Source organism: Amyelois transitella, chromosome 29 (genome assembly GCF_032362555.1).
Source record: "Amyelois transitella isolate CPQ chromosome 29, ilAmyTran1.1, whole genome shotgun sequence".
NCBI lineage: Eukaryota > Metazoa > Arthropoda > Insecta > Lepidoptera > Pyralidae > Amyelois > Amyelois transitella.
The window spans coordinates 4364330-4376407 of record NC_083532.1 but is presented as its reverse complement, the minus strand read 5'-3'; the positions used below and the strand labels follow the sequence as shown (position 1 = coordinate 4376407).

Sequence of the window (12078 nt, the reverse complement as noted above, 5' to 3'; positions counted from 1 at the left end):
GCATGAAGTTAATAGCTATACAATGTCTAAATCACAGTTATATAATTTGTAAACGCAATAAATTACCAATTATCGTATTTTGAACACCGTATAAGTACTTATGTGTATGTTAACACCGTTTCGTATCGGAAACCTGATATTGAATTATTTTTCGATAAAAGTGTTGTTTATTTTGCCATAAAACTTGTGGTAAGTTTAATTTCGCGTATTTTTAATTAGTTGAGAATATTTCAAATGTTATTTTTACGCGACTACTTACTTAGTAGGTAGGTAAAGAATTTTTGAAATATTTTATGTCCCATAAAATAAACATTATTTTGATACATACTTACTTGATTATTATTTGAAACTAGCTGAGCCCGCGACTTACAATGTTCAATGTATCGAATTAAGTTCACTTTTTATAATATCCTTGATGTTAATACCTAATGTATGAACCAAATACTAAAAATATAAGTTCAATGAGTTATTTCCGAAAGTGCAGTTTTAATTTCTATCAAAACAAGTACCGACAAACAAATAAGTAGTTCTGTATTAAACAGACTGACATATCTATCTATGCACATCCTAATTCTTCTTCCAAATTTGGCGTGTAAGCTAGGCGGTAGAAGAACATTCTGCCGCGCAGACGGAGTTACTAGCCCGCTGGTTTTTCAGTCGCTGGGAGACCACTTAGGTATCATTGTAACATGATTCCATACGTCCGAGATAAAATAAAGGTACGTTACGTGCGCGTTTAATAACTGCATACATACATACATACATATAATCACGTCTATATCCCTTGCGGGGTAGACAGAGCCAACAGTCTTGTAAAGACTGATAGGCCACGTTCAGCTGTTTGGCTTTAAGATAGAATTGAGATTCAAATAGTGACAGGTTGCTAGCCAATCGCCTAAAACAGAATAGCAAGTATGTAAGCCTATCCATTAGTCGCCTTTTACGACATCCATGGGAAAGAGATGGAGTGGTCCTGTTCTTTTTTGTATTGGTGCCGGGAACCACACGGCACTTTTTTACAACTTTAATAACTGTTGTATTTATAAACAGTAAAATTACATGTTTATATAATCCTAGTGTATAATACTTAGTAAGATCTGTCACAGATAAAAATACTAGTGACTGTAACAGGTAGATACAAATACCAAGTAGTTATTTACATTCATTGGTATGACATTTTAGCACTCAATTACTTTATCAATACTTAGGTATATAAGTCTTAGACCTGTTTTAGTCTTAGGTATTTACAATTAACCCCCGAAAAAAAAGAGATCTGTATCAGTTGACGTATCAAAGGCATAATTTAGAAATGAATCCTTAATCAAAATGTTCAGCCTGATAAGCATTTTCTGATAAGGTAAGATATTAATGTGCCGTGTGGTTCCCGGCACCAATAGGTACAAAAAAGAATAAGACCACTCCATCTCTTTCCCATGGATGTCGTAAAAGGCGACTAAGGGATAGGCTTAAAAACTTGGGTTTCTTCCTTTAGGCGATGGGCCAAATAGCTGAACGTGGTCTATCAGTCTTTTCAAGACTGTTGGCTCTGTCTACCCCGCAAGGGATATAGACGTGACCATATGTATGTAAGATAATTACAAAGATCACTCAAAATTCCCACGGGAACGGGAATTAACGGAATCTTTTATTTGCGCGGGCGGAGTCGCGGACGACCACTAGTTTGTGATAAAGAATAAAAAGTTTACTAAGCGAATTAACACACCGCATAAAAAGTATAATTAACACCTAATTATACATTTTTATAAATATTAATGTTTAACAACCTTATAGGTATATGAAGTTTAAAATCTACAGAACATGTTTTCTGTTGTATAAAATATGCATATATTAGGTACCTTTTATATAGTATATATCTGATGTCTGTGCCGTGTGGTTCCCGGCACCAATAAAAATAATTTAATCATAAAAATAATAGGGCTTGGGGATAGGCTTTTATCAACTCGGGATACTTCTTTTAGGCGACGATGGCTAACAACCTGTCACTAAAATCTCGATTTTATAATTAAGCCATACAGCTGAACGGGCCTTATCAGTCCTTTCAGGACTGTTGGCTCTGTCAATACCGGAAGGGATATAGACGTGATTATATGTATGTATGTTGTTTATCACGCTTTAACGCAAAATTTATACATAACTACATATCATCACATCTATATCCCTTTCAGGGTAGACAGAGCCAACAGTCTGATAAGCCACGTTCAGCTTTCGACGCAAAATTTACTAGACTTATTTTGATGAAATTAGATAAGGTTCCCCGGCAAAAGTCTGAAGGGAGTCGCTTCATGTAGGTAAATAATGACTCACCCAATCCAGGATCCATGGTCAAAGGCACACCCCGGGCTCCTCTCCAGAGTGGTGAGGATGCAACCGGGACTAAAGCAAGGTGGAAGAAGATATATTAAAAGAACGGAATAAATTGCCATTTGTAACCATAATTTCACGGTAACGTTTTATTTAAAGAGTATAATCGTTTGTAAACGACTTTACGCGTATCTCCTGAACTGTAGTCACACAGCGGAATAAATATGTTTTTGATATACGGCTATTAATATATACACACATTAGAGATCTCTTTCGTTTTGTCGTCGAAATAATTTTTACATACTTACATATAATTACGTTTTTATTTTGTGGTAGACCTCAGGGGTAGACAGAGCCTACAGTAACACGTTTAGCTATAGTATATGGCTTAATGATGAAATTGAGATACAATATAAGAAGTCGACGTTGTTGAAGAAAATGCTGCAATGCAGTTTGTTGCCGCTTCATTTGCACTGACGCCTTGGAAAAGGCAGTGAACTTAGTTTTAAGTAATTTATTTGACGTCAACCAATGTTGTTAAACTAAAACATATGACGATTATTAAGCGATATGAAGTACTCGTATCCTATCGCTTAATATAAGTATGCCGTGTGATTCCCGGCACCATTAGAAAAAAGAATAGAACCACTCCATCTCTTTCCCATGGATGTCGTAAAAGGCGACTAAGGGATAGGATAACAAACTTGGGATTCTTCTTTTAGGTGACAGGCTAGCAACCTGTCACCATTTGAATATCAATTCTATATCATTCAGACAAACAGCTGAACGTGGCCTATCAGTCTTTTAAAGACTGTTAGCTCTGTCTACCCCGCAATGCCGCAACCCCGTATGTATAAAGTATCGTAGTAGTAAGTAAGTAATATAATTTTGAATTTGAAATTGATTTTGATAGGTTGAGCCTAACGCCTAAAAGAAAACGTTTTGTTTCTGCTTACACACAAATTTCCATAGAAATTAAACCATAAAATAGGTGAACCCGCAGTAACCAACTAGTATATATCTCAACAAATAACGAACATGTCTTTAAATTGCGAAATCGTGATGCTGAAATAAAACATCAATTTCTCTACAATTTAACACGTACAAACAAAACGTTTCTAATGGACCTTAACACTATGATTATAGAGTTGGGAATCGATTAAATTGTATCGGGAATAAATTGGTGAAGCCCTTTAGTAGTGCCAAGTTAATTTGTGTACTTGTAACAAGTCTTATTGATGTGGGGATAAGGTTTATTTCGCTATGAAGGAGCAGTGTGAGATAACTTTGGTCACAGATTAACTGAATGCCTCTTGTGCGCATGCGTTCGACGTGTGTGGTCTCACGCGCATGTAAAGTAACTCTACTATGTTTATTTTAAAGAAAATTTATTTATGTATTTAGATTATTTTGTTGTTGGTCGGAAAATTTACGATTGTTTATTCTGTTTTGACTTGTGTAATGAAAAACAAGTAGATATTTTGGTTTAGGATTTAGAATGATCACGTTTAACTGGGTTTCTTCGGTTTTGTTGTAAACAACATATAACATACAATCACGTCCACATCCCCTGCGGGGTAGACAGAGCTAACAGTCATCAAAAGACTGAAAGGCCACGCACAGCTATCCGGCTCAATGATAGAATTCAGATTCAAACAGTGACAGGTTGCTAGCCGATCGCCTTAAAGAGGAATTACAAGTATATAAGCCTATCCCTTAGTCGCCGTTTACGACATCCATAGAAAAGAGATGGAGTGGTCCTATTCTTTTTTCTATTGTTACCGAGAACCACGCGGCTGTTATAAACAATTTCAAAGCTTATAATTTGCAGAGAAAGTTGTTGTATACTTCTAATGGCGTGAAATTTGTAATACGAGGTGATTTCGTCGTAACTTTAATCTGTTCGAAAGTAATAGACTTATAAAATTATTAATTACAAGAAACTATCGTTTATAATACTTGAACCGATTGTAGCACTATTACGTACCTCTTTTTCTCACTTGTGGAATAATGGAAGGATTAATTTCTTACATTCTAAGTTAGCTGTTATCATAATTGTGTATAACCAGTGCCAAATTCTATGAAGTTCATCCTAAATGGAAAAAAAAATTATATATCCTACTAATATTATAAATGCGAAAGTTTGTGAGTATGTCAGGATGTCAGTATGGATGTTTACTCTTTCACGCAAAAACTATTAACCGATTCCGATGAAATTTGGTATGTAGGTAGCTGAAGACTCAGAATAAAATATACTTTTTATTCCGGAGTTCCCGCGGGATCGATAGGGTTTCCATGCGGACGAAGTCGCGGGCGGCCTATATAATTATATATATTTTTACCTTAGTTATTCAAGCATCTTACAAAAACCACGTTCCCAAAAGTTTCCACTCATTCACATGATTATTATATTAAATTCCCACGAGAACAAGATGGCGCGCAAAAGCCAGCATTCAAAATTCGAAGTAGAGCAACTTTCACAATCGTTGCACTCATCTCGTTTAGCAACCGGCGGTTTTCGCGGCATCGCGATAACATTTCATAATTATTGGGGGGTTGGTAACACTGATCGTTGGGATTGGCACCGCTGGTCATGTCGCGGTTGACACTGGCCACCTGTATTCCAATTTTGAATGTAACTTTTTAAACAACAACAAAAATTCGAGAAAAATACGCGGTTTATTTTTTTTTTTAATTCTACATACATACATACATAAAATCACGCCTCTTTCCCGGAGGGGCAGGCAGAGACTACCTCTTTCCACTTATCACGATCTCTGCATATTTCCTTCGCTTCATCCACATTCATAACTCTCTTCATGCAAGCTCGGCAGTTTCGGGTTTTTTTAATTCTGTGTCTCAGTATTTCATCTATGCGTGTTCCCGGTCGCACCCTCCACAGCAGTGTTTCGGGGCCCGGGGTCCGCTTTCAGACTTTTCTCTCTTCATACAGTCCAGTTTTCGGCGTCCTCTGTTATCAGTTCATTTTTTCGCGTATCATCTTTTACCGTGTGTATCTTTTATCTTTTCAGTGCCGTATGGTTCTCCACACCAATAAAAAAAAAGGACCACTCCATCTCGTTCCCATGGATGTCGTAAAAGGCGACTGAGGGATAGGCTTATAAACTCGGGATTCTTATTTTAGGCGATGGGCCAGCAACCTGCACTATTTGTCTCTCAATTCTATCATTGAGCCAGGCGGCTGAAAGTGGTCCATCGGTCTTTTCAAGACTGTTGGCTCTGTCCACCCCGCAAAGGATAAAGACGTGATTGTATGTATGTATATGTATCATCTTTTACGACGCTAAATCTCTTCGGCTTGCCCCTTCGACCTGAGCACGGCGGAGGCGGCATGATCAGGCATTTGGTCTTCAAACCTGGCCATACCAGCATAGCCAGCTCTCCTGCATTTTGTCTGCTATGTCGCGAACATGAATGCCGAAAACATGCCGCGGATACAGGAGTTCCTCACGAGGTTCTTCCGTGATACTCCACACATCCAGCGCAGCATGTCAATTTATTGTTTTAACCACACAGCTAAACGTGGCCTGTCAGTCTTTTCAAGACTATTGGCTCTTGTCTACCCCGCAAGGGATATAGACGTGATTATATGTACGTATGTACCTATGTATATTGTTCTTTCTTAATTCGTAGGATCGCACCTTAAAGCAGAGATATGTAGAGCAATCAGAGATTCAGATTGTGATAGGTTGATAACCTATAGTCTAGAAGAAAAATTCCAAGTTTATAAGCCACTCCTTCGATCGACCTTTACTATCTTCTCGGGAAGAGTAGTAGCTGGCTTTATTTTTATCAAGATTCTTGTTGATAAAATAACGCTTTTAGTAACGTGTGCTAAGTTTTCCCTTTTTGTCCCTAGATGGCGTAACAAATCGCATCCAAGATGGCGGCGGTCTCCTCCAACGTGCATCTACAGGACTCCAGAATTAAAATCCAAGAAAGCGATGACGAACCTTATTCTCCCAACACCAGAGACACTACTAGCCCAGAATACCATGACGATGAAAAGCAAGAAGAAAGAAACATACACACATCCTCTTTTTCCATACAGAACGTGCTAAAGAAAGAGAGGGACAGCAACAGCCCAGAGAATGTCTTCTCGACAGACAAGTTGCTTCAAAGCACGCCCAATTACGAAGACAATGTAGAAAGTTCTAGAAATTCTGCCAGCGTTAGCCCGCAACTGGATGATGATGATAGAACAAATGACACAAGAGCTGAAATCAGTGTAGACGATAATTCCTGTTGTAGCGACGACACAGTTTTGTCGGTGGGTAATGAGGCTCCCATGTCCAGTTTTGAGGGGGAAAAATCCCAAGATGAACAAGGACTGACCTCTTTTAAACATATACAGACACATCTCAACGCTATATCACAGTTGAGCCAAAATTTGAATATAAACCAGCCGTTGTTATTAAGACCTAGTCCAATTACCCCAAATCCGCTCATGTTCCTTAATCAACCTATGATATTCCAGAACCCTTTGATCAACCAGGTTGATCTGAAGTCAGGAATTAACGGACTGAATAGGATGACAGCGCCGCAGTCAAATGTAAATGTGAATCAGCAATACGCCCTAAATTTCGGTGTTCGCAAAACGCAAACTCAAGAATTAAGGAACACAAGAACTGATGAAAACAGGAGACTGAATTATCCGAAATCTCCTGAAGAATCTAGAGATTTCATAAATCAGAATTGTCTCAAATTTAGCATAGATAATATTTTGAAAGCTGATTTCGGGAGGCGTATCACTGATCCGCTGAATAAGAGGAAAAATTTGAAAGCTAGACAGTTTGAGAGTAAGGCTGTTAAAGATGTTTCTGTGATTGGATGCAGTGTACCCAAACCGGAAGTGGAGTCTAGAGTGCCGGAAGTGAAGCCGTCGGAGAAGGGAGGGGCGATAGATTTGTCGAAAGGGGAGGATAGTGGGAGTAACCAAAGTTCTGCCACAGGTAATATGATTTAGACATTTCAATTTATTATATCTTTTTAATTTATATTAATCATAATTATAGCAGAATGATTACCTACATACATACATACAACCATGTTTTTATCCCTTGCGGGGCAGACAGAGCCAACAACAGTCTTGAAAAGACTTAATGGCCAAGTTCAGCTAGCTTTTTGCAATGTGCTTTCTTCTAGCACAAGAAGCTTTAGAAAAATTAGTGTCTTTACCAGTCACCCATCCGAATGAGGACTGCAAACATGGTTGCTTACCATGCGTAATCGCTTCAAACGCTCTCGCCACTGCGGCTATCTGACTCATCAAGAAGGTGATGAATATTTGTATCTGTTGCAGGCACCACGACAAGCGGCGACGGTCCCATGGTGTGGCCCGCGTGGGTCTACTGTACCAGGTACAGTGACCGGCCCAGTTCCGGTGAGTATTCTTTGTTATCATTGATTTACAATCGTCAACTGTGTAGATTTATCTATACTAATATTATAAAGCTGAAGAGAGTGTTTGTTTGAACGCGCTAATCTCAGGTACTTGTGGTTCGAATTGAAAAAATTCTTCATGTGTTGAATTTTTTTAATGTAGACAATGTGCATTCGTCCATGATTCAGTTTGACGTCCGATGAAAATGCTGCAGTGTAGTTTGTTCCGCCGCTTCTTCTACACATGCGCTTTGGAAGCGGTAGTAGTTATAATTAGATTTAAGTGATGTGACGTTAATAAGTGATACCTTGTATCCAATTTTGAAAATAAATCTATTCTATTCTATCAATGACTTACAATCGTCCACTGTGTAGATTTATCTATACCTACTAATATTATAAAGCTGAAGAGTTTGTTTGTTTGAACGCGCTAATCTCAGGTACTTGTGGTTCGAATTGAAAAAATTCTTTATGTGTTGAATTTTTTTAATGTAGACAATGCGCATTCGTCCATGATTCAGATTTAAGAGATCTACATTTGTATATTGACGTCCGATGAAAATGCTGCAGTGTAGTTTGTTCCGCCGCTTCTTCTACACATGCGCTTTGGAAGCGGTAGTCGTTATAATTAGATTTAAGTGATGTGACGTCAATAAGTGATACCTTGTATCCAATTTTGAAAATAAATCTATTCTATTCTATCAATGACTTACAATCGTCCACTGTGTAGAATTTATCTATACTAATATTATAAAGCTGAAGAGTTTGTTTGTTTGAACGCGCTAATATAAGAAACTTCTGGTTCGAATTGAAAAATTATTTTTGTGTTGAATAGACCATTTATCGAGGAAGGCTTTAGGCTATATAACATTACGCTGCAACTTTTAGGAGCGAAGAAATAATGGAGAATGTGAAAAAAAAAACGCGGAAAATTATTCACCCTTGAGGGCTTCAATGATGCCCAAAATAACTATTCCACGTGGACGAAGTCGCGGGCACAGCTAGTAATTTATATTTTAATTGACTTTCGGTTAAAAATCCTGCAGTGTAATTCGTACTGGTTAAACTAGTTTGCTTATACAAAAGTAATTCTGTTATCGGGTTCGGCCGTTAACATATTGATTAGATTTATTTTATACTAAAGGCCGCCCGCGACTTCGTACGCGTGGTATCAATCCCGCGGGAACTCCGGGATAAAAAGTATAACGAGATAAAAATGGGTCTTCAGCTACCTACATACCAAATTAAATCGTAATCGGTTCAGTAGTTTTTTGTGTGAAAAAGTAACAAACATCCATACTGACACCATGACATACTCACGAACTTTCGCATTTATAATATACCTACTTAAAAGTTAGTAGTAGAATAGTAATATATGTATACCGATAATTTGAACACTTCATTACATACATACATATGGTCACGTCTATGTCCCTTGCGGGGTAGACATAGCCAACAGTCTTGAAAAGACTGAATGACCACGTTCAGCTATTTGGCTTAATGATAGAATTGAGATTCAAATAGTGACAGGTTGTTAGCCCATCGACTAAAAAAGAATCCCAAGTTTGTAAGCCTATCCCTTAGTCGCCTTTTACGACATCCATGGGAAAGAAATAGAGTGGTCCTATTCTTTCTTGTATTGGTGCCGGGAACCACACGGCACGAACACTTCATAAAAAAACAATTGAAATACTTATATAATCTTCCGCAGCACCCATGGCAGTTAATAGTAATAAATGTTTTCCCTTTATCTACCAACGAACAGGGGTGTTAAGGGATGTTTGGTCCATTAAATAACCGTAACGGGACTATATTAATTTTGTGATAGGGGGTTAAAATTGGCGAGCGATTTTAGGGGTAGATTTTCCCCTTAGCAAAAGAGTGAACTGATCTTGGTTATATTTTTTTGAACGCCAAAGTTTGTAAAGATTTGTGGATATGTGTATTGTATTTACAAATATGTGTATTGTATACACAAAAATTTAGTACGGGTTGAATCTAACCTGGATATTAAGTCCTTTTTATCCCGAAATTCGTATTGTAGCGAAGCCTCGGGGCGCAGCTAGTGAAGTAGGTATATATTATTGTATATAATTCTTGTTTAGTGCCGTGTGGCTCCCGGCACCAATACAAAAAAGAATAGGACCACTCCATCTCTTTCCCATGGATGTCGTAAAAGGCGACTAAGGGATAGGCTTAAAAACTTGGGATTCTTTTTTAGGCGATGGGCTAGCAACCTGTCACTAGTTGAATCTCAATTCTATCGTTAAGCCAAATAGCTGAACGTGGCCATTCAGTCTTTTCAAGACTGTTGGCTCTGTCTACCCCGCAAGGGATATAGACGTGACCATATGTATGTATGTTTTTTGTTACGTAATTGTACCTATGTCTTGTGTGGTTCAACTGTGGTAGCTTCCAAGCGCGGCTCTGCTCGTGTTACAAATAAATAAATATAAATAAATAAATATATACGGGACAAATTACACTGATTGAGTTAGCCTCGAAGTAAGTTCTAGACTTCTGTTACGAGATACTAACTCAACGATACTATATTTTAAAAAGCGTAAAATTGTATATTGTTTTTTATATTCATCCCACCTAAATCATCAAATAAAATATTTGAAAAGTAAAAAAAAAAAACAAAAACTAAGTACTATTGATTATTATAGACTGTGCTCATCTTTCTAAGTTCAATTTTAATTAATCATAACTTAAATTAAACAAAATATTTAAGGATTAATATTAATGTTAATCCACTATTGTAAATCGGAAATCTAATATCAACAACCTCCTTTCTGCAGTCGGTTAAAAACTACAATACATTATCATCTCACCACAGATTCCCAAACAGACTTCTGTGTAATCAAATTAGGAACCATTTGGCATGAGCAATTCATAAATATTAATGGCGGGTTCTCGAAATAGGTCGGTAGTGATGGGAATGTGTCGACACTTGTCATAGATACTGTCGATATAAGTTGAAATAAAGTAGAAAAACGAAATGTATTTTTTATTCGTTATTATCATTCTTTTGTTAATTTTTTATGTACATTTTTAAAGTGTGTGACGTAATATTTGAATTTTTTAAGTCATCAACATAAATATTAGGACATTTAATTTAGTTTACTACTTGTTTGCTGCGAAATTAGACTTCGAGAACACTTTCATTATCTAGAAAATTGTAAATATCATAAAAACTCAGATATCTTAGACAAGATTTTATAAATTTCATCAATATCAGACCAACGATTTAAAAGTTATTGCGTTACAAACACACAAACATGCATATATTTATACAAAAAATGTATATTTGTCCCAAGTAAATCTCGCTCAAAGGCTCAAAGCTTTCAGTCTTAAAGACTAAAAGAGATCATTAAATTAATTTTTTTTTAGTTTAAAAAAAAGAAGTTTATTTATCTCAATCTATCTGATGGTAATCAATATGACATCTAAGGTTACACGCAAGCTCATATAATGCTTATACAGTTTTGACATACGAATGGTCTCACTATACTATATTGAAAACCACAAAATAAACTAGCAAGTACCTTTTATAAGCAGGTGTATAAATTAAACGGTGTCATGTGTATAATTTGCACTTGAAATGTTAAAAATATCGCTTTAGTTAAAATGGCGCATTATTCATTACAGTAACAAGACTCACGTACGTCAGTGCCAACTATTATTATTGATTATTCCTCCTTTTATACGTAATTACGTATCACCTCGGTTAATTAACAAACAAGTCTAGTTATTGTGGTTTTAGCTTCGATAAACTCATTTTCTAGAACTACTGGGTGCAATTGTCCTTAATAGTATGATATTTAAAAAGGAATCACTTAATTGGCTAAGTTTTTATAATTAGAAGGCATCTGTGGCGCAGCGGTAGTACGCTTATCTTTGACACAGGAGGTCCCGGGTTCGAATCCCGGTCAGGGCATGATGAGAAAAGAACTTTTTCTGATTGGCATGGGTCTTAGATGTTTATCTATATAAGTATTTATTATAAAATCGTATCGTTGAGTTAGTATCTCGTAACACAAGTCTCGAACTTACTTCAAGGCTAACTGTGGCTGTGTAATTTGTCCCGTATATAAAAAAAATGTTTTTTCTGAAATAAAACGTATTTAAACGACTTCTTAGTATTTTCAGTGGTTTATGATTATTTACAGTAAGGAATAAGTTTAGAAATTTAGTGTGATATGCTGCTTTGTTGTTATATATTCTCATCATCATCTTCCTGGCGTTATCCATTATTGTTATGCTGATGACGGAATAAAACTAAAAGAATTTAAACTAAACTTCAGTAATCATCAAATAATTATGGAATTATTTCAATATCAGTTTTAATGA

General features: G+C 36.6%; 1 protein-coding gene across 1 annotated transcript; it reads left to right on the top strand.

Moving 5' to 3' along the window:
• Positions 1 to 6130: 6130 nt before the first annotated feature.
• On the top strand, positions 6131 to 11926 carry LOC132903741 (homeobox protein invected-like). Its single transcript, XM_060952609.1, has 3 exons — positions 6131 to 7295; positions 7646 to 7768; positions 11898 to 11926. The coding sequence occupies exons 1-3, from the start codon at positions 6227 to 6229 to the stop codon at positions 11924 to 11926; spliced, it is 1221 nt and encodes a 406-aa protein (XP_060808592.1). The 5' UTR covers positions 6131 to 6226.
• The last annotated feature ends 152 nt before the right edge of the window (positions 11927 to 12078 follow it).

Excerpts from the sequence above, each read along its gene's own strand:
- LOC132903741 (XM_060952609.1), top strand. The coding sequence starts at position 6,227 with ATGGCGGCGGTCTCCTCCAACGTGCATCTACAGGACTCCAGAATTAAA. Across the intron at positions 7,296-7,645 it reads TAACCAAAGTTCTGCCACAG|GCACCACGACAAGCGGCGAC; the intron begins GTAATATGATTT and ends TATCTGTTGCAG. Across the intron at positions 7,769-11,897 it reads GATTTACAATCGTCAACTGT|TAAGGAATAAGTTTAGAAAT; the intron begins GTAGATTTATCT and ends GATTATTTACAG.